Source organism: Panicum hallii, chromosome 5 (genome assembly GCF_002211085.1).
Source record: "Panicum hallii strain FIL2 chromosome 5, PHallii_v3.1, whole genome shotgun sequence".
Classification (NCBI taxonomy): Eukaryota; Viridiplantae; Streptophyta; class Magnoliopsida; order Poales; family Poaceae; genus Panicum; species Panicum hallii.
Window position 1 is genome coordinate 53,852,959 of NC_038046.1, and position 27,566 is coordinate 53,880,524.

At 44.5% G+C, this 27,566-nt stretch overlaps 4 protein-coding genes and 1 pseudogene across 6 annotated transcripts; 3 read left to right on the plus strand and 2 right to left on the minus strand.

Annotated features, from left to right (window-relative positions):
- Positions 1-99: 99 nt before the first annotated feature.
- On the minus strand, positions 100-4,364 carry LOC112892782 (annotated as a pseudogene).
- Positions 4,365-7,067: 2,703 nt separating this feature from the next.
- Positions 7,068-8,312, plus strand: LOC112892783 (F-box protein SKIP23-like). The gene has a single exon (XM_025959897.1). It carries the CDS (start codon positions 7,068-7,070, stop codon positions 8,310-8,312), a length of 1,245 nt encoding a protein of 414 aa, XP_025815682.1.
- A 4,414-nt stretch (positions 8,313-12,726) lies between these two features.
- LOC112894521 (glyceraldehyde-3-phosphate dehydrogenase 2, cytosolic-like) lies at positions 12,727-16,058 on the plus strand. 3 transcript variants are annotated; one of them, XM_025962267.1, is made up of 11 exons: positions 12,727-13,169; positions 13,272-13,626; positions 13,812-13,949; positions 14,030-14,130; positions 14,210-14,367; positions 14,449-14,527; positions 14,665-14,721; positions 14,816-14,876; positions 14,967-15,028; positions 15,321-15,478; positions 15,549-16,058. In XM_025962267.1, exons 2-11 carry the CDS (start codon positions 13,284-13,286, stop codon positions 15,670-15,672), a joined length of 1,281 nt encoding a protein of 426 aa, XP_025818052.1. In that variant the 5' UTR covers positions 12,727-13,169; positions 13,272-13,283; the 3' UTR covers positions 15,673-16,058. The 3 variants fall into 3 exon arrangements, with proteins under 3 accessions (XP_025818052.1, XP_025818054.1, XP_025818053.1); XM_025962269.1 differs by having other exon boundaries at positions 15,558-16,058; XM_025962268.1 differs by having other exon boundaries at positions 12,727-13,159.
- A 1,518-nt stretch (positions 16,059-17,576) lies between these two features.
- On the minus strand, positions 17,577-24,675 carry LOC112892007. Its single transcript, XM_025959053.1, has 8 exons — positions 20,559-24,675; positions 20,230-20,471; positions 20,065-20,144; positions 19,715-19,843; positions 19,526-19,621; positions 18,177-18,933; positions 17,931-18,109; positions 17,577-17,815 (listed from the first exon to the last, which is right to left on the minus strand). Exons 1-8 carry the CDS (start codon positions 21,008-21,010, stop codon positions 17,732-17,734), a joined length of 2,019 nt encoding a protein of 672 aa, XP_025814838.1. The 5' UTR covers positions 21,011-24,675; the 3' UTR covers positions 17,577-17,731.
- A 381-nt stretch (positions 24,676-25,056) lies between these two features.
- Positions 25,057-26,301, plus strand: LOC112892784 (F-box protein SKIP23-like). Its single transcript, XM_025959898.1, has one exon. It carries the CDS (start codon positions 25,057-25,059, stop codon positions 26,299-26,301), a length of 1,245 nt encoding a protein of 414 aa, XP_025815683.1.
- The last annotated feature ends 1,265 nt before the right edge of the window (positions 26,302-27,566 follow it).

Sequence of the window (27,566 nt, forward strand, 5' to 3'; positions counted from 1 at the left end):
GCTATTGGAGATTCATGGCGCTTTGGCGCTTGACTTAATGCTGGGCCACCATTGCATTTTGGTGTGATACTCAATGTCAGAGAATCACGGCCTCGGTGCTCATTGACGATGATTTTCCACGGCCTGCACAGAAATGGCAACCTAATATCCATAGTTGGTAGGCAACATCCATCTTGAAGAGTGGCTTACCTGGCATGTGAACTGGAGGTATGGCAACGATGTTAAACCGGCCTGGAGTTTTACTAAATGAGGTGGTCGTGATGCAATACCCAGTGAAAGGAATTCCTGGCCTTCAGGTGTCATTCTTGGTGCAGAATTCAGACGTTTCACGCCTGTACTTTTAGAATTTCCAAGTGCCAAGCTTGGTACAGCAGATTCATAGCCCTTAGAAGTGAGACCTGGAGCAGAAAACTCCATGGGGTTTGGAAGCATTAGTTTGTGCTAGAGAAGCATAACCAGAATGCCCTGCGATTGGTGTAGCAGATTTGCAAACTTGACCAGGTGATGCAGAGTTTCCAGAAATTGTCCTCAAAAGGCCATCGTGAACTATAGGTGCCATTCTCCCATGGAAGAACCATGGTTTTTGGCACACAGGGTTGCCGAGGTCCCAGGTGGCATGATTTGCATATGAAGAATCTCTGCCTTTGGGTTCCACACTTGTAGAACTCCGCATATGACACTGGCAGAATTAGATGTTTCTGGCACACCACTTGCTGCCAACATTCATGGCCATTGGGCACCATATCTGTTGCAAGGGCACACATCCTTTGTTGCTAACTGTGGCGTGTTCAGCACAGCATTGGTGCATGTGAATCACCATCGTTAACATTAAGAGTTAATGAACAATTCCCACCTGCCTTATCCAATGATAGTTGTTCTTGTGCTGCCATTACGGGATGACTAGACACCGCTTCAACAGAAGGCTTGTACCACAATGATGGCTGCAATAAAAGCCAATAACAAAGTGATGCTAAAACATGCCAGCAAGAAAAGAGGTGTTACACATTACTTATTTAGAAAGCTTAGTCACATGACTGAGGAGCAACGAAAATATTACAATGTTTCCTTGCGCACATTACCACTAATGCTCAAGAGGCATGAAGCTGCAGAAATATTTACTATTAAAATTCCTTAGCATGCATCATCCAAACAATACAACTATCAGAAATGTTGAAAGTAGATACTAAGCACAGAACAGCCTTATGATGCCTAATTTGCCAAGGAACAGTTGCATATCCATAATATTCATGAAGCATGAATAAAATGATTTTGTGTTTGGAAACTGAAGAGAAGCCTTCTTTTATGCAAGCCAGATTCATGCCCTTGCAAGCCGTATCATCAGAGTCGATTTTATGTTATATACGCAATGCACATTGAGTGTAACAACCTCAAAAAGGTTATTTGATGTATTGCAAGCATAACATGTCACTAAATCCTTCCTATACAAGCTTGAAACTACAAGGGGAAGGACCAGCACGAGCCTTGAAAGATTCCTCGGTTTAGATATGAAAGATGAAAATGCATACTAAACTTACACAGTAATGAAGTTTCTTCAAGGCCTCCAAAAGTATTTTTTCTCCAACTATTATTATCATTTTCTTCACCATTTCTTCGCGAGAAATTATGCTCTCCTGTCAAGTGAAAAGTTGACATGGTTCAGCTTCCACCATACAAACCAAAATCAATACCAAGAGATATTAAAAGAACTATTCAAGCCAATAGTACCTTCAGCTCCTCATAATGATGGAAGAGAAGCTCCTTTGCTACAGATGATATATTGTCCTGAATCACTCCAAACAAAACTCTGAATGATATCCATGGGGAAGTTGGTCCTTCACCTGTTTCACACGTTACCTGCGGACAGATTGTTTCGCTGGATAAGTTGAATACTACTGTACACCAAAGCTAAAATTAGTCGACGTTGCAAGATGCAGAGAGGGGGGTTCCATGGGCATCAGAGCTGGACGTCTACAAGAACAAGCTTCTGTCGGTCCCACTGTGATCAGCAGATATGCATTTAACAGGAAAACCAGTGTGCCAATGGTAAACAAGTAACATGAATCAGGTTGCCTCACAGGTTGAAGGGTAGAAATATCCATTGCAGCTTCCTTCGGTGATGGGTGAAACCATAAACCCTTCAGGTCAAGCAAATAATCTGAAAATAAATACACCAAACATAATATTCACTCCACTTAGTAATATCACGTTATATAGGTGTTAACTCTTAGTAATCATCTTACGTCGAACTTTTGAGACAAGCTTGAAACTAACAAGATATTCTAAACGGATGTGAGTGCTTAGATGTGATGGCCACATCACAAAACACTTTGGGTTCGAACAATCATCAACACCAGAATCATATATCTCACTGCTTGGAAAAGATTCTTGTGATCCAGGTTCAACAGCTTCCATGTTGCCCAGTATCATACGGCACAGCAACATATACTGCACACCTTTTTCGTCAACATCACAAAGACCAACACTGAAACACATTAAAAACGTGATGTTAATATAGCAATATATTAAACACTACGAAATGGTAATCACAAAAACAGAGTTAGGAAAACACCTGGTAAAGGCTCGGTTTTCTGGTGAAAGATATACACCAGCACTCAAGCCTGCTTTCTCAATAGGATTTGCAGTGGTACCCAAACCATTAATGAGAATCCTAACTATGTCATTCTTCCTTGATCCTAGCCATCCATACCTTACGTTTGCATCACCACGTGCTTCTTTAGTTGCCTTCATCTGTCTTTCAAAAGCTTCAAATCTACACTGAGCAGTGATATCGTTCGGAGAGTAGCGGTGGATATGAAGAATGTTACTTGGTGTTGCAAATGGACCCATACCAGAGAGAAAAAGATCCTGGACAAATAGAAAGCTTTCACTGCCTCTTTCCACAGATGTGATCTTCTTGCGCAATATGTCTACAGTCGAAGGTTTTTCAGGAGCTGGAGGGCTAGATTCAAGAACAACTTGCTTGACCACTTCAGGTGGAGAACTCGCAACCTTGTCTACCATTATTCCCTGTGCAGTGCTGTCAGCATTACCAGAATTCCCTTTGGCCAATTCATCACTTTCCTCATCAAAGAACAGGGAAGGAAAAAAACGCTAGCCAGTGTCATCAAACCACGCAACAGACCTCTGCTTTCTGGTTTTTAGGTTGACAAGGGTCATTGACAAGAAATCAACAAGAATGGGCTCATCGTCCATCACAGACACAACACTCGATTTATTGCCTCTGAATTCTTCAATGAGGGACTTCATTATTTGCTCAGGAAAATTGTGCCAAGACCCTTGTTTGTAGTACATGATACGGCTAGGCGCTCCACTCTTTAGGAAATTGGCACAATCATTGGCAAGGTTAGGTCGCGTGCAACAACAGTTGCAACGTTTAGCAGATGAATCAAATGAGGGTCCATTCTCAGATTTGACACGGCGCGATTTGCAGTCTTTTGACAGGCAGTCATCAACAAGCTTTCGCTTCAAGCATACAGAATTGGATTCTTGTGGTGATGCCATGAGAAAGCTTGTTTCTAATTCCGAACAAATATAGAAAAAGAAAACTAACTCTAATATGTATACAATTATAGTCGTCCCTTCATATTGACATCTCAATCGTAGAAAATGGCCCTGTATAAGATAATGAATGAATGCCGCTCAAATAGAAAACACAGTTCAAGAATTCGTGACAGAAAGTTTGTGACAGAGTAAGGATCTACAACAAGTTGGTGAATTAGTAATGGAACATTAGCAGAACAGTATTGCTAACACTCATAACTGCACAATGGACATCAATTGAATAAAGAATGCATCAATAGTGTAAAATAAAAGGTCTAGTTAAGTTGGTTCCTAAATAATGAACATCCATAGTGTGTCTATGATCCTTTTCTCCTAAGAAAGGATCTGTAGCAGACATATCAGCTCCACAATTAGGTGTTGAAGCCTGTCAAAAAAACAATTGGCAGGGATCTAACAGGAATATGACAGTGTTCAGGTGAATGCGGTTTGGGTTATCACTCTCTGATAGTGCTGTAAGATATGTATGCATTGCCGTTTGCCAACCTCTAGAATTTAAAAATCAAAACACAAACTAATAGAAGCATTCAAGATGTCGAAATCCAATTCTTAATGACAAGAAAGCATTATCTTTAGTTAAAGTGAAGGAGACTGATTTAGACTTCTCACTCGCCAGAAACATGAAAGTTTGGTGCTGTTTACTTACGCTGCTGTCCCCACAGCGTACCAGTCTAACCTGCCTCTCGATTGATGCTTGCGAGATTACATCCTGCAACCGCAAGGTGCAAAACTGCAAGGCTGACTTCGGTGTCTAGGCACTGCTTGCAGTCTGCAAATCAATAAGGCTTGCAAAAAAAAACTCATAGCATCCCGATTTGAAAATGGATATCAAATTTATTTTATAGGATAGACCTGAATTTCTAGGAGTGATGGCTAAAAAATGGTCATCCCGATGACTGAAAGCAAGGGAAGAAGAAACCTGTGGGACGAACTCATGTTGAGTTTGGACCCTTTCAATCCAATGACATGTGATAGAATAAATCAACCATTTCATCCATTTGCCATGTATCATAATTTAAAGGAGCTCTAATCAAGGGCCCAAAAGGTTAGGAAGTCTTATAGGATTTATTTCTCAATATATGCAGCAATGAGTATCATATTTGACCCGTTTTTCTGGTATTCAAAAGTACAGCACAGTTGTTAAATGCACTAAGTGCTAACGTAAATAAATTTTACCCAACATAGAAAAAAAATGACGATCCAATCGCTGCATACCATATTAAGCCAAGGCAAAAGCTCAAATGAGGGATGGCATGTAGATTTGCGTAATTTCTTGCATAAAAATCACATTAAGATTACTTGCAAACCAAGAAATATTTTCCACAATTACAAGTATCAATATCACTATCTTGGCGCATACTTTCTTCTGTAATATTTTAAGCAACAATAATTAAAGTTTAAAATTATATGCTGTGCAGCCCAATAACTACTACTGGAGCAATAATACATTCTCCAGGTGTTCAACATCAGTCAACACCAGCCATCCAATGATCAAATCCGCACTAATGATAGTAGAGCAACTATTGTCGACTCACTAAGTAGAACACGTCACTAAGTGGAACATGTGAGCGGAATTGGAATGGATAGAAGTAGCATGCAGAAACGACAAAGTACAAGACGCTCAGCACTAGAAAGAAACAAATATGGACTTTTTCTGGTTTAAATGTTTAATCATTGATTGATATGATGAGTACCATAGAATATTCATCTCTGCACGAACAAATCACACAAATTCTGAAGGAAATACCACCTCTACAAAATAGGAAAATATAAATATAAATGCATTTTAGTACTATTGATATGTTGTTGCTTGTGACAGGAGGGTAAACCTTCCTCAGGTATGCCATATAGAAAATAAAGTTCTGAACAAACTACATACCATTTTCAGTTTGACCAATGCTGTGTGAAATAATATCTAATGCGACTACTTGCGGCCCAAGGAAGCCTTTTTCTGTAGATTCATAACAACAATCATCCAGGTAATCAAATTTGGCATGCACTGATGATACTAGAACGTGTGCAAGCCACTCAGTGAGTGGAACGCATGATACAAAGTAAAGCAGACAGAAATAACACGGTGCAGGAAATTAAACATTACCAGATCGGGTGAATTGGAGAATAGAGCGATGGCATTCCAGCCTTTCTTCTCCTCTCAGAGCCTAAAAAAATATCGGGAGGGGGTTTCTATTTTGTATTTTCTATTGATAGCATGTTTAAGTGAACATATACACCCCCATGAGCAAAAGTTCATTTTCAAAGCAAAGTTTCAGTACCGCTAACATCCAAGCCCTAAGAGACCCATCACCGTACAAACAACTCTCGATATATGAAACTCTAAACGACATGCAATCTTCGACAACCCAGTGTATTGACCCCGATAGACAAACCCAACAATCACCAACTTATGCCCGTTCACAGGAATGCTAAGTTTGCAATCGAGCAGTCCCAGTTAGAAACTCAGCTAGGATAGCCAAAACCAGCAGCACAATCCACATGTACAAGCAAGCATAATTTCCTCCAACTAGATGTTTGCACCAGAGAAGGAAGACTAAATTAACTCGGAATCCAGCTCTACCACAGAAACAAGTGCAAAGAGAACTTGACCGAGGAGCATATCCTTTTTTTATAATAAACTTGCACAACAATTCACGATACTCTGCCACTCTACAGAAGGATTCATAGATGGACTTCGGAAGTAGCACGGGAGTAGTAGGGAATGGATGCTGGAGTGGGATCGGGGTGCTTACGGAAGGAGTGAGCTGGGGTATCCCTAGATCCCCATTTTCGCAAGCGTCGGGGGCGAGGTAGAAGCGGGAGGAGGTCACGAGGGCTGGTGACTCCCTCTCTCACGCCCCCAGTGCTCTTCTACAGCCGAGCCGAGGATGCTAGGGTTAGCGTAGCCTGCCGGTTCTATAACCTGCGGAGCAAGCCGGCACGGCGCGCGGGAAGGCCAGGCGACAGGCTGCGGCGGGGCTCCGGCGGTGAGGTGATGTGGACGGGGTGGGGTCCGGATCGATAGGGACAGCGGCGAGATATGGTGGTGAGGTGGGTTTGGGTTTTCTGGCAGAGCCGCCGACGAGGTGGGGGACGGGGAGGAGACGGTGGGGGGGGCGGTGGTGCCTGCCGCTGAGCGTGACCGCGCCTGCAGCCTGCGCTAGCCGCCAAAGTGCCGAGCGCGGATGGGCCGCGGGCCGGGTGGGCCGTGCCTTCGTTAGTTGTTGGGCTGGGAGCGAATTCTCAGCCGTCAGCGAACTCATGTTTCATTAGGCTAGTTATTAATAATCCTTGTGGTTTAATTAATGCCAACACGTTGTAGCGTAATATTGCCCATAAAAAAATAATAACTGAGTCCGGGCCCGTACGCGGCGAAATTCGTGTCGTAACCTTATAGGTTGAAGAACACAACGTGCGGATTCAGAATCCTGTTTTAATCAGTAGATTTGATTAGTCGGGTTGATCGCGGAGAAGCAAGTTCGCGCTCGCCGCCGATGACGACAGCCGATCCTCCGCTGGCGCGCGTCGCCGACTGGGCCGGCCTGCCCGGCGATCTCCTGGCGTGCGTGCGCGAGCTCCTCACCGCCGTCCCCTGCCGCGTATGCTTCCGCGCCGTGTGCCGCTCGTGGCGGGCAGCCGACGGCCCCCGCCCGGTCCCGAGGATGCCGCCTCCGTGGGTGGTCCTCCCGATCGGCAGCGGGGGCTGCAGCGACGCCTTCACCCTGCTCTCCGTCCCGACCATGCAGGCGTTCCGCTGGTCGCCGCCGGGCGGCGCGGGGCTCTTCTGCGTCGGCTCCAGCGGCGGGTGGATCGCCGGGGCGTACATCGACGCCGACCTCAAGATCCGGCTCTCGCTACTGAACCCGCTCACGGACGCGCGCGTCGACGTGCCGGCCCCCTTCGGTCGGGTCTACCACATGTCCAGCTGCAGCAGGAGCGAGACGGAGGAGATCTCGCTGTGCAACACTTTCCAGAAGGTGGCCTTCTCGCCGAGCCCCACCGAGCACGACTTCGCCGTCGCCGTGGTGACCCGAAGCCGTTCCGGCAAAGCCATGGCGTTCGCCAGGGCTGGCTGCAACGAGGTGTGGCTGGCCGACCTCGGCCCCTTCGAACGCGGCGGCGACTACATCAGGGCCCAGCGGGACGTCGCGTACCACGACGGCAAGTTCTACTACATGACCATGTCCGGCCAGGTGTGGGTGGTCGACATGGCCGCGCCGTCCCCCTCGCCCGCGCCGTTCGCCACGTTCGAGCCCACGATGCCCGGCCTCATCAAGCGCCGCCACCACCTCGCCTTCACCGGCGACGGCGCGCTCCACATCGTGTGCAGCTCGATCCGGGAGCTCCACTCGTCCGACGGGAATATGCTCGCGCTACGTTACGCCCCGAGCTGCACTGCAGAACAAGGGTCGTCGTCGTCAACGTGGGCGCAAGTGACATGCCTGCACGGCCAAGCCTTCCTCATCGGCGACCTAAACCAGACGCTATCCGTGCACGCGGACGGCGACGACGGAGCATGGCTGAGGCCTGACTGCGTGTACTTCACCAACATCCCGCTCTGCTCTCTCCTTGCAAAATCACGGCACTGCAGCTATGGCCGTGCGTGGGTGTTGTACTTGGCCACCGGCGACATTAGGCGGCCCGACTCTGCAACGGGGGAGCCAAGGAATTACAGGGTGGAGAGACACTGGGGTGAGGACTACCCTAAATGCGTTTGGATTATGCCTTCCATGCGATAACGATGCATGTATATTCCTTAATTTTATGGATCTATATGTATAAAAATATTACTTCCTTCGTTTCAAAATTTAGGTCATGCTATATATCTAGATTTACAGTAAAATTTACATTTATAGATTTGACAAAATCACTAACAATTTGGAATGATAGGAGTATATCGATAACTAGGAATATTGGCGCGCTAACGCCGTGCCCGCAAGGAAGATGTGTATGGCTTGTGGTGGTTCGTCTGCTGCGCAAGTTAGATAGTTCAAATAATGAAAAGCAAGGGTTTTTCTTAATGGCCGACCAAACCAATGCATAGTACACATAGGTATCAAGTGGCAACCGCCATAGAACTCAAAGATCTTGCCAAGCATTGCAATCAGTCATCGCAAAGATGAAATAAAGATAGGTCAATTACAAATGTAAATAATTAAAGCGTAAATAACGGCATAAGTAGGGGGGTCTGTAGGATGCCATTCATAGTTGGTCGGCCTCCTTTTGAACTGATGCTTGAAAATGAATTAGTACTCAATTTATTGAAGAGACAACATATTATGGAATGAGACGATATTGATACTTTTGGTAAGGAAATAACAGGAGATAAAAAATTATATCATTGCATCAAATATGTAATCATTCAGAATATTGAAAAAAAAACAACATTACCACCTCACTTCTTAAAACCAAAGAACTTGCATGAGCAGCTAGCAATGAGAAGAGAAAAGAAAAGAAAATGAACATTTGATCCAAAGGGCCAAACTTTTAGAATTAAAGGTGAAATTAATACCACATACCAATTTCATGGCTGCACCTAAAATTCCTAGAAAAAAAGAACCTGTTCATTGTTTTGGCTCTTTGGAATTGCAATTCATAGGGTAAAAGTCTGCAAAAAACGATATGTAAAAAATACATAATCTCTTAATTTAATAATGAATAAGAATAAAGGTGCACAACTACAAATGGTTGCTGCGCTGTAGGGTTCCTCAAGCAACATTCCATATCCAATGTTTTAAACAAATAATCTGGTAGTGCTGGAGAATAGAAAACTACAAAAAATAGGAGAGGAAGTGAGAAAAGAACCAAACTTATCATGTTTGAAATGAGAATTCTAATGAAAAAAATAATTGAGTAATCCTTAAAGTAAACTGATTTTACCTTCGTATCTTATGAAATTTTAATATGCTAAAATCATACTATATACTAATTTGACATAGGGCACTTCAAAACTGAGTATCACAAACTGAGGTAGAGATGTAATATTTTTGCTATCTTGAACACTTCAAAACATTGAGTATCACAAACTGAGGTAGAGATGTAATATTTTTGCTATCCTGGACACTTCAAAACATTGAGTATCACAAAGAGCTGCAAGATACGTCCAAACATATTTTTGAAATATTTTTTATTTTAATAAAGAAAAGAATTGATGGAATTTCTAATAAGCTTAAGTCAGAGCATTGTGTACCCAACTACACAAAAATTTGGTATGTGCAACTTTCTCTTACTTAAATGTTGGTTATCCCTGGTCCGCTTGGCCGAACAGAGATAAATGAAACAGCAGGGATCAAATCAATATGATGGGAAACAAAATTGACAAAACTAATAACAGACAACCAAATAATTTCTATAGCTAACTATATCTTATTTACCATTCAGATGTAGCCAAAACTGTTCAGATGATTTTACAATATCGAAAGCAAAGTGCAAGGATGATTTGTGAGGGGATATGAAAAGTATAAGAGTTGAGGTGCTATATTTACGGTTAGTTCCAAAGTAACAAACCTTGTTAGGTACCCTTAGTTACTAAAAAAAAGAGAATCTGATCGAAACCTTAGAATTACGAAGATGAGCGCATTTGTGCTACGATGAGAATATGATTTACAACATTGGCAAAAAATGATTAAATAGATGTAGGTTATCACCTTTTCTTTTACGATTCATTGTACTTTATTTTGTGAGAAGAACAGCATCTTTCAAGGTCTGAAAAAACCTATAATTTTGTACCTAAAGTGTTTAGTTTGTTTGTGATGCATAGGTAGGATAACAATAATTGATTATAACATAACTACATTTCTGCAGCCGTTGAGGTGCCTCATTTGGAATTGCTCCTTGCTCGGGCACACCTGCTTGACATACCTCTAGCAAAATCATGAGCATAGAAAATGCTAAGATTAGAAATTGCAGTTCAATTTGGGGAAAGAAAAGAGAGTATAGGAAGGATTTCAATCCACTACTACTCCAAACTGGCATCAGACCAACAAGGAGAAAATGTGGTTGTTCGGCTCAGGCATGATTAGTTGAATTAAGACCAACAACCTTCACTGGCGTGGGTGGAGCTGTAGCTGCCATAGGAGCTTGCTCACGCGAGGGACCTCTGATGACGATAGGCTGAGACAAATGCGCTCGAAGGTTCGCATCCACATATGTTTGCTGGATGGGAAGGGATGGGAGACAGCGACAACGCGGTCAAAATTGACGCCGTTGCAGCCGTCATGGCCAGCATATCCACCTCTGGCTGAGGAGACGACGCCGACGTGAATCGGCAACATTGGCGCGGATGGTTTGCCTGCTGGAGATGGGTCCATCACCGTACAGAGTATATATATGTTAGCGTCGCGGCCTGTTGGAGCGGAAGGAGGACTGCAACCCGCAGCTGCGGCAGGTTCGTCATCGCCCCCCACCTTTTGCTCGAGACGCCGCTGTGTCTTCTTCGTGTCTGTCTCCACCACCGGCAACGGTGCGTGCTATTGGAGCAGAAGTCACTGCATCTGGTTTGGAGATGGAGGAGGAGGCGCTAATAGTAAGAACAACGTGAAGCCGTGAAGGGGCCAAGGAAGTGATGACCCAGTAGGGCTGCTGTGGTGGGGTTGGCCGGCGGCGTAGAAGGATGGGCACGCGATGAGTCGGAGAGGCATGAATAAGACCAACTGAGGCCAGGGGCGGATCTACACGAGGGCCTACTTCTCAAGATCAATGGATATCCCTTTAAGCCTCCCTCCATTTTTGGAAAGAAAAAATAAAGAAGAAAGGGGGAGGAAGAAGAATAGAAGGGAAGGAAGAAGAGAAGGGAGATGAGCCCCCTCTTCACTCCCTGACTGGATTCACCACTGGCTGCGGCCGAGCGGCGGCGTTGGAGGTCAGGACTGCGATGTGTAACGGGCGGAATCGATTTGGTGTGCGGTGAAGAAGGACACACAGACCTTCTCCGACACCGTTTCGAGTAGGGTGGATGTGGCCTCTATTCCCGTTCCTTGCTGCGTGGACCTAACGCAGCCGCTCTATGGGTGATGAGTGGTGAAGGCCGACCCACATCGTGGGTCCCACGACCGGGCGCGTTGGTTTAGTGGAGCGATATGAATCTACATATTAGTTGAATGAGTATGTATAGTTCGGTTGATTAGTTTCTTAGGTGGAATATATAGTTCTAGTTCGAATTAGTGGAACTCACACACTATTCTTTTAGTGATTGTTTGTGTCTATTAGCAATGTGTTTATAAGAATTTTGTCTATATATATCTCGTATGTGCTTCTAGGGTTGACCTTTGCATGAAAATATATACATATTATGTTTTTATTTTTTAAATATGTTTTTACTATGTTAACGGTGGTGCAAGGCAGCCGACAAACAAAACTACCGTCCAGAACACACATCCGCTATTGTACATCTTCTGCATAGGGTTGTTATTCTAATCTTCTACGTGCAATCTCTGGCTCGCCGAAGCAAAGTCACAAGTGAATTTCCCTTCTCAGATGACGCTGATTCTCCATCCAACGGCTGCTACGGATTTTAACTTCCTCAATGCAAAACTAACCAGTCCAGCTTCAGTTCTTGCCCCCAAATAAATATTCGAATCCAGCGTTAGTACATGATTCCTATTTCAAAGCCTATCATTTTAGGAAAAATAACCCCTCTTTTTTCATTTGCTCCCTATTGCATGGATGGAAGAACAAAAATAGGATTTTGAAAAAAGAATGATATTGAAAAGAAAATTAACTTTTCAAACCCTTTTTATGTGTAATGAAAAATTGCGATTTCTTCTTATTTCCATATAACGTCTAGTAACAAGAATATAAAAGCGTAAATAGCGATTTTTTTTACTTGCACGATCTAAGTCTTAAGGTTTCCTTCTGGAGCATGAAACTGTTCAAAATACCAAAGTGAAATGGTTGTTTAATTCTACACTAAAATATAGTGTAAATGTTTTTCAACTCATTCCTTCCTGTTTATCATCTCCCCTATTGAGTTACGTTTCCCTCCCAAGCTGGGCTCTTATTTAGGCTAAATCATCATCTGTACTAAGTGTTGTGCATAAAAAACGTGAGGAATTTAGCAGCCATAGCATGGAGAATGGGTGACATCTGAGAAGGGGAAAGTCACGTACAGTATGACTTTGCTTCAGCGAGTTAGGGAATCCACGCCGAGCCCCAAAAGCCCCTTCACTTTTTGCTCCCATCCTGAGTCCTCCTCAGTCCTCAGTCTCAAGGCTCCCCGCCTCCCCGCTGAAGGTGCTTCTCCCACTCCCTGGTTCCCTCCCGTATCCGGCTGCTTAGTTCGAGCGGTCGGCAATGTTTCCACGGCGTCGTCCATCCCCTCGCCCGCCCGCGCTGAGATCGATGTGCCCCTGTGGGGGGGCGCCTGGCGAACGAGCCCGGCGGGCTGGCGGCGTGCTGGTGCCGCGCGGACGGCAACCTGGACCGCGCGGACCCGCCGCATGGGGCGATCCGTCGCCCGGGAGCCTCTGGAGCAGGCGGCGGCGGCGGAGAGCACGCCAACGTCGCCAAGCCCCTTCGCCTCGACGCCCGCGGCGTCCATGGCGGCGCCCGGGTGCGTCCCGGCCCAGTGCATCTCGGCCGTTGGAAGGTAACGACAGGTAGCGCCCCTTGTCCGTCCGATCACAGCTTGCATAGTCGTCCGCCGTCTATATAAGCCGCCGACTTCTAACGGCAGTTACCTGAATTTTCAATACGAACAGAAAGACAGAACAATGGAGCGCGCTTCTTCCTCCTCGGCGAGCTCCTCCTCGTCCTCCGCCTCTGCGCTCTTCGCTGGCTGGTTCCCGTCCGGCATGAAGGAAGAGGTCATGAACGTCGTCGTCCGCGGAATATCTTATCGAGGGAGCGTCGAGCTCGTGGAGCAGGCAGAGCCGTTCTGGAGCACGGTCCAGTTCAAGACACCGAAGCCGTACTCGACTCGCGCCTTCCGCATCGGCGACCAGGCCAAGCTGAAGAGCAAGAACCGCGGTTCCTGGTCAGGCGACGTCGCCGCCATTGAGGATGACGAAGCTCACCTTTGGACGTATCTACAGATTCGTGTACCATCTGCAAGAGGTCACTTCTCTTCTAATTCTCGTTCTTGTTCTTGTTCGTGTTCTTGCATACAGATGTGATTCCGCGATTTGAGTCTCGTTCCATCTCCATGGCTCTTCTTTCTTCCCGTCTCTTTCTTCTTTTCTGGTTCTTGGAGTTCTTTTTTCTTAAATTATGGTTTCTTGATGTCTGAAACCAACTCGCAGATGGCAAGATTTCGTTGAAATCGGTGAGCAATGTTCTTGTTACGGTTAATCCTGTGGGTAGTCTGCTTGGAGTTTCTAGCAAAACAGAGAAGGGGGATTCTGATGGTGAATATACAAGGATCAGAGTGGGAGTAAATGGTATGCTGCATCTAAAATCTCTCTAAAAGTAACTATAGAGGCTAAAACTCTACTGATTCAATCTGTTACATGATGACTAGGATTTTCCAAAGTTGGTAGGATTCTTGTCCAAATGGGACTGCAGAGCATTGACGTACAAGTTGTTGCTATCAATGACCCTACAATGACTCTTGATGATATGGTAAATACCAGCATTGTACTGTATTTCTGTTCTGTTAGTTTTTGTTTCGTGAGTTGATTTGTACCATTTTTATTTTCAGGTCAATGCGTGGAAAAGCACAAACATAAGCATTGCAAAGAAGGATCATCAGACACTGATCTTTGAGAAAATGTATTGTGAGAAAGACACTGGTGTGAATGAGGGTAAGAAAATTAATGTTAAGGTTCTGTCAGAACAGATGGAAGTCACTGTTTTCAGGTATGGAATGACTTCTTCTGTGTGGTTGCTAGGTTTCTTTATATGAATGTTCTGCTGAAATACACAGTTTTTGAATTCTAGGGAACAAAATCAAGTTCGTTGGGAACAAGTAAATGTTGAATTCGTGGTGGAATACAGTGCTGTGCTCAATAATGATAAGGTGGATGTTCAGTCATGATCTTATTGAATCTCATGTTTTCAGATCTTATTGAATCTCATGTTTTCATTTTTCCCTCTGGGCTTTTCTTGTCAATTATTGTGTCCAATTACTAAATGCTATGCTCATGTTTATATCAGGTTCAGATCTCTGACAAGAATGAAAGCCTGAATAATTGCCTAAGAAAGCTTCCCACGGTATTTCCTACTTGTGTTCCTCCATAAGCATTTGGTTCCGGTCCAACACCTCTTGCCTGTTCTCTTTTCTGATGAACTAAATGTAATAATTTAGGTGTTGGGTTCTTTTGGGTTGAATGTGGATGAAAGAATCTTAATCCCTCATTTCTACGCAGGTACTCTGATTATATGCATAAAGATGTTTTTGTTTTTTTAGTACTCTGATGATGCTTTTATATTTGCCTGATACCACCATTCGGATATAGGGGAGAATTCAAGAAGAGATTCCAGCTTTTCTATTATTACCAGAAGCACAGCTGCAACCAAGGTAATCAGCCTTACATTCACCTGAATAGTTTGCATTCCTTATTGTTAAGTTAGGTCTCATAGGCCAGGATAGAATCAGTATGACCACACAGTAGGGACTTCATTGTACATAGTAGGCCCTAGCATTTATAATACAAGAGTGTAGATGTCCCGTAAATACCTATTATTGCTCAATTTTTTATTCGTGCTCAAATGTTATTTGATTTTGATATGACGCTAACTATGGTGTTTTGTCTTTATGAACAATGATCTATGGCAATTCAATTAAACAGTGGTTTTAAATTGAACTTCAGGCTGTCTGCAAGGTTTTCACTGAATGGGATGAACAACCCGCAAGCTTGCTTTTTCATGCAAATGCTGTTGTGGATAGGTCTATTGATGTGGACAGTTCAAGTGTTGATCTGAGAGTCATTTTAGAGGAGGGTAGCGGCACTAACAGTATTGCTGGAAGGTAAGCTTATATATTGCACTAGTAAAATGTATTAAATGAATTGCAATTATGATGATGTATGTGATTTTAGTATATATAGGTTCTTCTGTGCTGATGAGGAGGAGGTTAAGCGCCGAGTGATGCGTATCTTCAGCTGGTGTGTGGATATTGTCCGCTGTGTGCCGGTAGGAGGCTGTCAATTGGAGTTAATCTAAAGCTGTGTCTGCGCCTTGGGCGTGTCTGCGCCACTGGCAGGAAGTCTTGTCATGAAACAGTTGCTGTTGATGCAGTGTAGAGATTTAGTGGATTGGGAAATCGTATCTTTGTAGTTCTGTCCCCGGCATCTCCCTTTTGGTGTTTCTGATATTACATTGGTGCTGAATCCGTCGAGGGATTGACACGGTTCTGTCCCTGTTGGGGATCCCATCTGTTGTTTCTGATAGTAACCATTCAAGCAGTGGATTGCTTAATGACCCTTTTTGTAACATGTAACTGTAAATGTCTAATCTGTTTTCTTGTCCTGCATGCCAGGAGCTATGTGACACTCATGCAGAATAGTTTGAATGATAAAGCAAAAAATCAGTGCCTTATATTGATTTCAGCTGACTATTTGGAGCTTGCACATTCTTTTTTTATTGTTTGCTCAAAAGATGGACACGTGCCCATGGGAATTGGGAAACCATCCCGCAAAGCATCAGACATGAAACGAGCAGATTCTTCAATCTACAGACAAGGAGATATTGCCGGTCAAGGCATCCGTTTCCACCATTGTATTTCCCATTCCGAGATGATCCAATCTTCCCCTGCCTGCACAAATCACATCTAGAAAACTATCCCGTATCACATTAGGATTTTGCCGTTGTACTTGGCGCTGTACCTTCCTCGAGGGTTCTTTCGCAAGGACTGACTTCATTTCGTCAGCATACATCTGCCTGCTCTATAACTCCGTATAATGCTAGCACGCCTGTTACTGTATTTTATTTCGCTCACTCCACCCGAGCCAAAACAAAGGTACTGATTGAAGCTGCCAGGTCACTTCCGTGTTCCCGGCAATAGTCGGACTTTGTGTTTAAGCCCCATTAATTTGGGTCAGACACCATGGGCTTTTGTGTCAACAGAGGCCATACAGCCCAAAGCTTTACAAAACCTGGTCTCTTTTCATTCTATGGAGGCGGCCGTTAACATATTCGTGCTAGTATTGCCTTGCTCAGCACTAAACTCTTCTTTGAGACTTAGTATGCAAGAGAACTTGATACAGAAAGACGAAACCATACGATCACCCCCGAATCGGGAAGTAGACTCCGGCAGGACTACTGCAACATGGAATTGCCAAGCGTATGAGCCATGACAAGGCACCATAGGTCCATAGCCCTAAAACAAGTGCTAGGTCCAAACATTCAACTGGACAATTTTTATGGACAAACAACATTTCATCATCTCCGGAGCCTGTCAAATATGTCGGTACCAGTATAGCTTTGCTCAGAATCCCTACGACCGATCACAGCGAAACACTATATATACAGACACAAAAGAGAACAAGGGCATTCCCCAAGACAGCACGAAAACAGTGATTGCATTTAGCTAGGGCGGACGCACCAACAAAAACACAAGGTTCAAGTATTACTAACAAATAACGACAGAATATGCATATAGTGCTGCAACTTGGAACGTCAAACTGGACTGGAAAGGTGCCATAGCCCTAACAGACTAGCTCCAAAATTTTAGGTGCAGTCAGCGCAATAAAAAAAACAAATTCAAGTAACCATGTTCCTTGAGATCTCTGGCAGACATTTTGCACTGAAGTGCCCGACAGCAAAAAAATCTAAGGCGGTGAGCATCAGTTCCGCGGCCTCCCCCAGGTCGATGAAGAGGTTGAAGAGCTGGAGGAAAATCTTGATCCACGCCAACGGTCAGTAGCTGGAGGGGGGCCATCTGGGCGAGCTGGGGGTGCATCCTGTCGTGCAGGAGGTCCATCTTGGCGAAGCGGACGCACATCAGGGCGAGGGCGCTCTTCACGTGAACCCCAACGGTCCTCGTCGCGTGTACGCACATCAGCTGGTCTCTGGCTGCCACCAGCACTGCTGCTGCTGCTATCGCCGCGTTTAAACTTGGGAACATATTTGCCAGCAGCTGGAGCGATGGTGGCAGCTACTGCTACAGCAGGGGCTGCTGGCTCGCGAGGTGGCTGTGCAACAGGGGCGGAATCAGTAACACGCGTAGCCTCAGATCCTCTTAAGAGCTGTTCCTTCCGCGCCTTTTCCTTTTCTTCTAACTCTATCTCTCTCTGTCGCTGTTTGGCTGCAATAGCATCAAGCTTAGCTTTCCTCTCAGCCTCTTCTCTCTTCCTCTTCTCTTCCTCTGCATTAGAGTAAGAAAATATAATCAGTGCGGATCAAATAGGACTCAAATCCAGTTCCAATTGGCCAAAAATATGGAATACATTATAGCAACAATTGAATCACATCCAGTTTACACAATGTATGTAGCAAATTGGAGTTACACAATCATGGCCCTTTGTGCTCGTATCAGCTATTGGAGATTCATGGCGCTTTGGCGCTTGACTTAATGCTGGGCCACCATTGCATTTTGGTGTGATACTCAATGTCAGAGAATCACGGCCCTCGGTGCTCATTGACGATGATTTTCCACGGCCTGCACAGAAATGGCAACCTTAATATCCATAGTTGGTAGGCAACATCCATCTTGAAGAGTGGCTTACCTGGCATGTGAACTGGAGGTATGGCAACCGATGTTAAACCGGCCTGGAGTTTTACTAAATGAGGTGGTCGTGATGCAATACCCAGTGAAAGGAATTCCTGGCCTTCAGGTGTCATTCTTGGTGCAGAATTCAGACGTTTCACGCCTGTACTTTTAGAATTTCCAAGTGCCAAGCTTGGTACAGCAGATTCATAGCCCTTAGAAGTGAGACCTGGAGCAGAAACTCCATGGGGTTTGGAAGCATTAGTTTGTGCTAGAGAAGCATAACCAGAATGCCCTGCGATTGGTGTAGCAGATTTGCAAACTTGACCAGGTGATGCAGAGTTTCCAGAAATTGTCCTCAAAAGGCCATCGTGAACTATAGGTGCCATTCTTCCCATGGAAGAACCATGGTTTTTGGCACACAGGGTTGCCGAGGTCCCAGGTGGCATGATTTGCATATGAGAATCTCTGCCTTTGGGTTCCACACTTGTAGAACTCCCGCATATGACACTGGCAGAATTAGATGTTTCTGGCACACCACTTGCTGCCACACATTCATGGCCATTGGGCACCATATCTGTTGCAAGGGCATCACATCCTTTGTTGCTAACTGTGGCGTGTTCAGCCACAGCATTTGGTGCATGTGAATCACCATCGTTAACATTAAGAGTTAATGAACAATTCCCACCTGCCTTATCCAATGATAGTTGTTCTTGTGCTGCCATTACGGGATGACTAGACACCGCTTCAACAGAAGGCTTGTACCACAATGATGGCTGCAATAAAAGCCAATAACAAAGTGATGCTAAAACATGCCAGCAAGAAAAGAGGTGTTACACATTACTTATTTAGAAAGCTTAGTCACATGACTGAGGAGCAACGAAAATATTACAATGTTTCCTTGCGCACATTACCACTAATGCTCAAGAGGCATGAAGCTGCAGAAATATTTACTATTAAAATTCCTTAGCATGCATCATCAAACAATACAACTATCAGAAATGTTGAAAGTAGATACTAAGCACAGAACAGCCTTATGATGCCTAATTTGCCAAGGAACAGTTGCATATCCATAATATTCATGAAGCATGAATAAAATGATTTTGTGTTTGGAAACTGAAGAGAAGCCTTCTTTTATGCAGCCAGATTCATGCCCTTGCAAGCCGTATCATCAGAGTCGATTTTATGTTATATACGCAATGCACATTGAGTGTAACAACCTCAAAAAGGTTATTTGATGTATTGCAAGCATAACATGTCACTAAATCCTTCCTATACAAGCTTGAAACTACAAGGGGAAGGACCAGCACGAGCCTTGAAAGATTCCTCGGTTTAGATATGAAAGATGAAAATGCATACTAAACTTACACAGTAATGAAGTTTCTTCAAGGCCTCCAAAAGTATTTTTTCTCCAACTATTATTATCATTTTCTTCACCATTTCTTCGCGAGAAATTATGCTCTCCTGTCAAGTGAAAAGTTGACATGGTTCAGCTTCCACCATACAAACCAAAATCAATACCAAGAGATATAAAAGAACTATTCAAGCCAATAGTACCTTCAGCTCCTCATAATGATGGAAGAGAAGCTCCTTTGCTACAGATGATATATTGTCCTGAATCACTCCAAACAAAACTCTGAATGATATCCATGGGGAAGTTGGTCCTTCACCTGTTTCACACGTTACCTGCGGACAGATTGTTTCGCTGGATAAGTTGAATACTACTGTACACCAAAGCTAAAATTAGTCGACGTTGCAAGATGCAGAGAGGGGGGTTCCATGGGCATCAGAGCTGGACGTCTACAAGAACAAGCTTCTGTCGGTCCCACTGTGATCAGCAGATATGCATTTAACAGGAAAACCAGTGTGCCAATGGTAAACAAGTAACATGAATCAGGTTGCCTCACAGGTTGAAGGGTAGAAATATCCATTGCAGCTTCCTTCGGTGATGGGTGAAACCATAAACCCTTCAGGTCAAGCAAATAATCTGAAAATAAATACACCAAACATAATATTCACTCCACTTAGTAATATCACGTTATATAGGTGTTAACTCTTAGTAATCATCTTACGTCGAACTTTTGAGACAAGCTTGAAACTAACAAGATATTCTAAACGGATGTGAGTGCTTAGATGTGATGGCCACATCACAAAACACTTTGGGTTCGAACAATCATCAACACCAGAATCATATATCTCACTGCTTGGAAAAGATTCTTGTGATCCAGGTTCAACAGCTTCCATGTTGCCCAGTATCATACGGCACAGCAACATATACTGCACACCTTTTTCGTCAACATCACAAAGACCAACACTGAAACACATTAAAAACGTGATGTTAATATAGCAATATATTAAACACTACGAAATGGTAATCACAAAAACAGAGTTAGGAAAACACCTGGTAAAGGCTCGGTTTTCTGGTGAAAGATATACACCAGCACTCAAGCCTGCTTTCTCAATAGGATTTGCAGTGGTACCCAAACCATTAATGAGAATCCTAACTATGTCATTCTTCCTTGATCCTAGCCATCCATACCTTACGTTTGCATCACCACGTGCTTCTTTAGTTGCCTTCATCTGTCTTTCAAAAGCTTCAAATCTACACTGAGCAGTGATATCGTTCGGAGAGTAGCGGTGGATATGAAGAATGTTACTTGGTGTTGCAAATGGACCCATACCAGAGAGAAAAAGATCCTGGACAAATAGAAAGCTTTCACTGCCTCTTTCCACAGATGTGATCTTCTTGCGCAATATGTCTACAGTCGAAGGTTTTTCAGGAGCTGGAGGGCTAGATTCAAGAACAACTTGCTTGACCACTTCAGGTGGAGAACTCGCAACCTTGTCTACCATTATTCCCTGTGCAGTGCTGTCAGCATTACCAGAATTCCCTTTGGCCAATTCATCACTTTCCTCATCAAAGAACAGGGAAGGAAAAAAACGCTAGCCAGTGTCATCAAACCACGCAACAGACCTCTGCTTTCTGGTTTTTAGGTTGACAAGGGTCATTGACAAGAAATCAACAAGAATGGGCTCATCGTCCATCACAGACACAACACTCGATTTATTGCCTCTGAATTCTTCAATGAGGGACTTCATTATTTGCTCAGGAAAATTGTGCCAAGACCCTTGTTTGTAGTACATGATACGGCTAGGCGCTCCACTCTTTAGGAAATTGGCACAATCATTGGCAAGGTTAGGTCGCGTGCAACAACAGTTGCAACGTTTAGCAGATGAATCAAATGAGGGTCCATTCTCAGATTTGACACGGCGCGATTTGCAGTCTTTTGACAGGCAGTCATCAACAAGCTTTCGCTTCAAGCATACAGAATTGGATTCTTGTGGTGATGCCATGAGAAAGCTTGTTTCTAATTCCGAACAAATATAGAAAAAGAAAACTAACTCTAATATGTATACAATTATAGTCGTCCCTTCATATTGACATCTCAATCGTAGAAAATGGCCCTGTATAAGATAATGAATGAATGCCGCTCAAATAGAAAACACAGTTCAAGAATTCGTGACAGAAAGTTTGTGACAGAGTAAGGATCTACAACAAGTTGGTGAATTAGTAATGGAACATTAGCAGAACAGTATTGCTAACACTCATAACTGCACAATGGACATCAATTGAATAAAGAATGCATCAATAGTGTAAAATAAAAGGTCTAGTTAAGTTGGTTCCTAAATAATGAACATCCATAGTGTGTCTATGATCCTTTTCTCCTAAGAAAGGATCTGTAGCAGACATATCAGCTCCACAATTAGGTGTTGAAGCCTGTCAAAAAAACAATTGGCAGGGATCTAACAGGAATATGACAGTGTTCAGGTGAATGCGGTTTGGGTTATCACTCTCTGATAGTGCTGTAAGATATGTATGCATTGCCGTTTGCCAACCTCTAGAATTTAAAAATCAAAACACAAACTAATAGAAGCATTCAAGATGTCGAAATCCAATTCTTAATGACAAGAAAGCATTATCTTTAGTTAAAGTGAAGGAGACTGATTTAGACTTCTCACTCGCCAGAAACATGAAAGTTTGGTGCTGTTTACTTACGCTGCTGTCCCCACAGCGTACCAGTCTAACCTGCCTCTCGATTGATGCTTGCGAGATTACATCCTGCAACCGCAAGGTGCAAAACTGCAAGGCTGACTTCGGTGTCTAGGCACTGCTTGCAGTCTGCAAATCAATAAGGCTTGCAAAAAAAACTCATAGCATCCCGATTTGAAAATGGATATCAAATTTATTTTATAGGATAGACCTGAATTTCTAGGAGTGATGGCTAAAAAATGGTCATCCCGATGACTGAAAGCAAGGGAAGAAGAAACCTGTGGGACGAACTCATGTTGAGTTTGGACCCTTTCAATCCAATGACATGTGATAGAATAAATCAACCATTTCATCCATTTGCCATGTATCATAATTTAAAGGAGCTCTAATCAAGGGCCCAAAAGGTTAGGAAGTCTTATAGGATTTATTTCTCAATATATGCAGCAATGAGTATCATATTTGACCCGTTTTTCTGGTATTCAAAAGTACAGCACAGTTGTTAAATGCACTAAGTGCTAACGTAAATAAATTTTACCCAACATAGAAAAAAAATGACGATCCAATCGCTGCATACCATATTAAGCCAAGGCAAAAGCTCAAATGAGGGATGGCATGTAGATTTGCGTAATTTCTTGCATAAAAATCACATTAAGATTACTTGCAAACCAAGAAATATTTTCCACAATTACAAGTATCAATATCACTATCTTGGCGCATACTTTCTTCTGTAATATTTTAAGCAACAATAATTAAAGTTTAAAATTATATGCTGTGCAGCCCAATAACTACTACTGGAGCAATAATACATTCTCCAGGTGTTCAACATCAGTCAACACCAGCCATCCAATGATCAAATCCGCACTAATGATAGTAGAGCAACTATTGTCGACTCACTAAGTAGAACACGTCACTAAGTGGAACATGTGAGCGGAATTGGAATGGATAGAAGTAGCATGCAGAAACGACAAAGTACAAGACGCTCAGCACTAGAAAGAAACAAATATGGACTTTTTCTGGTTTAAATGTTTAATCATTGATTGATATGATGAGTACCATAGAATATTCATCTCTGCACGAACAAATCACACAAATTCTGAAGGAAATACCACCTCTACAAAATAGGAAAATATAAATATAAATGCATTTTAGTACTATTGATATGTTGTTGCTTGTGACAGGAGGGTAAACCTTCCTCAGGTATGCCATATAGAAAATAAAGTTCTGAACAAACTACATACCATTTTCAGTTTGACCAATGCTGTGTGAAATAATATCTAATGCGACTACTTGCGGCCCAAGGAAGCCTTTTTCTGTAGATTCATAACAACAATCATCCAGGTAATCAAATTTGGCATGCACTGATGATACTAGAACGTGTGCAAGCCACTCAGTGAGTGGAACGCATGATACAAAGTAAAGCAGACAGAAATAACACGGTGCAGGAAATTAAACATTACCAGATCGGGTGAATTGGAGAATAGAGCGATGGCATTCCAGCCTTTCTTCTCCTCTCAGAGCCTAAAAAAATATCGGGAGGGGGGTTTCTATTTTGTATTTTCTATTGATAGCATGTTTAAGTGAACATATACACCCCCATGAGCAAAAGTTCATTTTCAAAGCAAAGTTTCAGTACCGCTAACATCCAAGCCCTAAGAGACCCATCACCGTACAAACAACTCTCGATATATGAAACTCTAAACGACATGCAATCTTCGACAACCCAGTGTATTGACCCCGATAGACAAACCCAACAATCACCAACTTATGCCCGTTCACAGGAATGCTAAGTTTGCAATCGAGCAGTCCCAGTTAGAAACTCAGCTAGGATAGCCAAAACCAGCAGCACAATCCACATGTACAAGCAAGCATAATTTCCTCCAACTAGATGTTTGCACCAGAGAAGGAAGACTAAATTAACTCGGAATCCAGCTCTACCACAGAAACAAGTGCAAAGAGAACTTGACCGAGGAGCATATCCTTTTTTTATAATAAACTTGCACAACAATTCACGATACTCTGCCACTCTACAGAAGGATTCATAGATGGACTTCGGAAGTAGCACGGGAGTAGTAGGGAATGGATGCTGGAGTGGGATCGGGGTGCTTACGGAAGGAGTGAGCTGGGGTATCCCTAGATCCCCATTTTCGCAAGCGTCGGGGGCGAGGTAGAAGCGGGAGGAGGTCACGAGGGCTGGTGACTCCCTCTCTCACGCCCCCAGTGCTCTTCTACAGCCGAGCCGAGGATGCTAGGGTTAGCGTAGCCTGCCGGTTCTATAACCTGCGGAGCAAGCCGGCACGGCGCGCGGGAAGGCCAGGCGACAGGCTGCGGCGGGGCTCCGGCGGTGAGGTGATGTGGACGGGGTGGGGTCCGGATCGATAGGGACAGCGGCGAGATATGGTGGTGAGGTGGGTTTGGGTTTTCTGGCAGAGCCGCCGACGAGGTGGGGGACGGGGAGGAGACGGTGGGGGGGGCGGTGGTGCCTGCCGCTGAGCGTGACCGCGCCTGCAGCCTGCGCTAGCCGCCAAAGTGCCGAGCGCGGATGGGCCGCGGGCCGGGTGGGCCGTGCCTTCGTTAGTTGTTGGGCTGGGAGCGAATTCTCAGCCGTCAGCGAACTCATGTTTCATTAGGCTAGTTATTAATAATCCTTGTGGTTTAATTAATGCCAACACGTTGTAGCGTAATATTGCCCATAAAAAAATAATAACTGAGTCCGGGCCCGTACGCGGCGAAATTCGTGTCGTAACCTTATAGGTTGAAGAACACAACGTGCGGATTCAGAATCCTGTTTTAATCAGTAGATTTGATTAGTCGGGTTGATCGCGGAGAAGCAAGTTCGCGCTCGCCGCCGATGACGACAGCCGATCCTCCGCTGGCGCGCGTCGCCGACTGGGCCGGCCTGCCCGGCGATCTCCTGGCGTGCGTGCGCGAGCTCCTCACCGCCGTCCCCTGCCGCGTATGCTTCCGCGCCGTGTGCCGCTCGTGGCGGGCAGCCGACGGCCCCCGCCCGGTCCCGAGGATGCCGCCTCCGTGGGTGGTCCTCCCGATCGGCAGCGGGGGCTGCAGCGACGCCTTCACCCTGCTCTCCGTCCCGACCATGCAGGCGTTCCGCTGGTCGCCGCCGGGCGGCGCGGGGCTCTTCTGCGTCGGCTCCAGCGGCGGGTGGATCGCCGGGGCGTACATCGACGCCGACCTCAAGATCCGGCTCTCGCTACTGAACCCGCTCACGGACGCGCGCGTCGACGTGCCGGCCCCCTTCGGTCGGGTCTACCACATGTCCAGCTGCAGCAGGAGCGAGACGGAGGAGATCTCGCTGTGCAACACTTTCCAGAAGGTGGCCTTCTCGCCGAGCCCCACCGAGCACGACTTCGCCGTCGCCGTGGTGACCCGAAGCCGTTCCGGCAAAGCCATGGCGTTCGCCAGGGCTGGCTGCAACGAGGTGTGGCTGGCCGACCTCGGCCCCTTCGAACGCGGCGGCGACTACATCAGGGCCCAGCGGGACGTCGCGTACCACGACGGCAAGTTCTACTACATGACCATGTCCGGCCAGGTGTGGGTGGTCGACATGGCCGCGCCGTCCCCCTCGCCCGCGCCGTTCGCCACGTTCGAGCCCACGATGCCCGGCCTCATCAAGCGCCGCCACCACCTCGCCTTCACCGGCGACGGCGCGCTCCACATCGTGTGCAGCTCGATCCGGGAGCTCCACTCGTCCGACGGGAATATGCTCGCGCTACGTTACGCCCCGAGCTGCACTGCAGAACAAGGGTCGTCGTCGTCAACGTGGGCGCAAGTGACATGCCTGCACGGCCAAGCCTTCCTCATCGGCGACCTAAACCAGACGCTATCCGTGCACGCGGACGGCGACGACGGAGCATGGCTGAGGCCTGACTGCGTGTACTTCACCAACATCCCGCTCTGCTCTCTCCTTGCAAAATCACGGCACTGCAGCTATGGCCGTGCGTGGGTGTTGTACTTGGCCACCGGCGACATTAGGCGGCCCGACTCTGCAACGGGGGAGCCAAGGAATTACAGGGTGGAGAGACACTGGGGTGAGGACTACCCTAAATGCGTTTGGATTATGCCTTCCATGCGATAACGATGCATGTATATTCCTTAATTTTATGGATCTATATGTATAAAAATATTACTTCCTTCGTTTCAAAATTTAGGTCATGCTATATATCTAGATTTACAGTAAAATTTACATTTATAGATTTGACAAAATCACTAACAATTTGGAATGATAGGAGTATATCGATAACTAGGAATATTGGCGCGCTAACGCCGTGCCCGCAAGGAAGATGTGTATGGCTTGTGGTGGTTCGTCTGCTGCGCAAGTTAGATAGTTCAAATAATGAAAAGCAAGGGTTTTTCTTAATGGCCGACCAAACCAATGCATAGTACACATAGGTATCAAGTGGCAACCGCCATAGAACTCAAAGATCTTGCCAAGCATTGCAATCAGTCATCGCAAAGATGAAATAAAGATAGGTCAATTACAAATGTAAATAATTAAAGCGTAAATAACGGCATAAGTAGGGGGGTCTGTAGGATGCCATTCATAGTTGGTCGGCCTCCTTTTGAACTGATGCTTGAAAATGAATTAGTACTCAATTTATTGAAGAGACAACATATTATGGAATGAGACGATATTGATACTTTTGGTAAGGAAATAACAGGAGATAAAAAATTATATCATTGCATCAAATATGTAATCATTCAGAATATTGAAAAAAAAAACAACATTACCACCTCACTTCTTAAAACCAAAGAACTTGCATGAGCAGCTAGCAATGAGAAGAGAAAAGAAAAGAAAATGAACATTTGATCCAAAGGGCCAAACTTTTAGAATTAAAGGTGAAATTAATACCACATACCAATTTCATGGCTGCACCTAAAATTCCTAGAAAAAAAGAACCTGTTCATTGTTTTGGCTCTTTGGAATTGCAATTCATAGGGTAAAAGTCTGCAAAAAACGATATGTAAAAAATACATAATCTCTTAATTTAATAATGAATAAGAATAAAGGTGCACAACTACAAATGGTTGCTGCGCTGTAGGGTTCCTCAAGCAACATTCCATATCCAATGTTTTAAACAAATAATCTGGTAGTGCTGGAGAATAGAAAACTACAAAAAATAGGAGAGGAAGTGAGAAAAGAACCAAACTTATCATGTTTGAAATGAGAATTCTAATGAAAAAAATAATTGAGTAATCCTTAAAGTAAACTGATTTTACCTTCGTATCTTATGAAATTTTAATATGCTAAAATCATACTATATACTAATTTGACATAGGGCACTTCAAAACTGAGTATCACAAACTGAGGTAGAGATGTAATATTTTTGCTATCTTGAACAC

Coding starts and splice junctions, on each gene's coding strand:
- LOC112892783 (XM_025959897.1), top strand. CDS start 7,068: ATGACGACAGCCGATCCTCCGCTGGCGCGCGTCGCCGACTGGGCCGGC.
- LOC112894521 (XM_025962267.1), top strand. CDS start 13,284: ATGGAGCGCGCTTCTTCCTCCTCGGCGAGCTCCTCCTCGTCCTCCGCC. Junction 13,627..13,811: donor TCGTGTACCATCTGCAAGAG/GTCACTTCTCTT, acceptor ACCAACTCGCAG/ATGGCAAGATTTCGTTGAAA. Junction 14,131..14,209: donor CAATGACTCTTGATGATATG/GTAAATACCAGC, acceptor TTTTATTTTCAG/GTCAATGCGTGGAAAAGCAC.
- LOC112892007 (XM_025959053.1), bottom strand. CDS start 21,010: ATGGTAGACAAGGTTGCGAGTTCTCCACCTGAAGTGGTCAAGCAAGTT. Junction 19,622..19,714: donor ATCATTATGAGGAGCTGAAG/GTACTATTGGCT, acceptor TTCACTTGACAG/GAGAGCATAATTTCTCGCGA. Junction 18,934..19,525: donor TGAAGAAACTTCATTACTGT/GTAAGTTTAGTA, acceptor CTTTTATTGCAG/CCATCATTGTGGTACAAGCC.
- LOC112892784 (XM_025959898.1), top strand. CDS start 25,057: ATGACGACAGCCGATCCTCCGCTGGCGCGCGTCGCCGACTGGGCCGGC.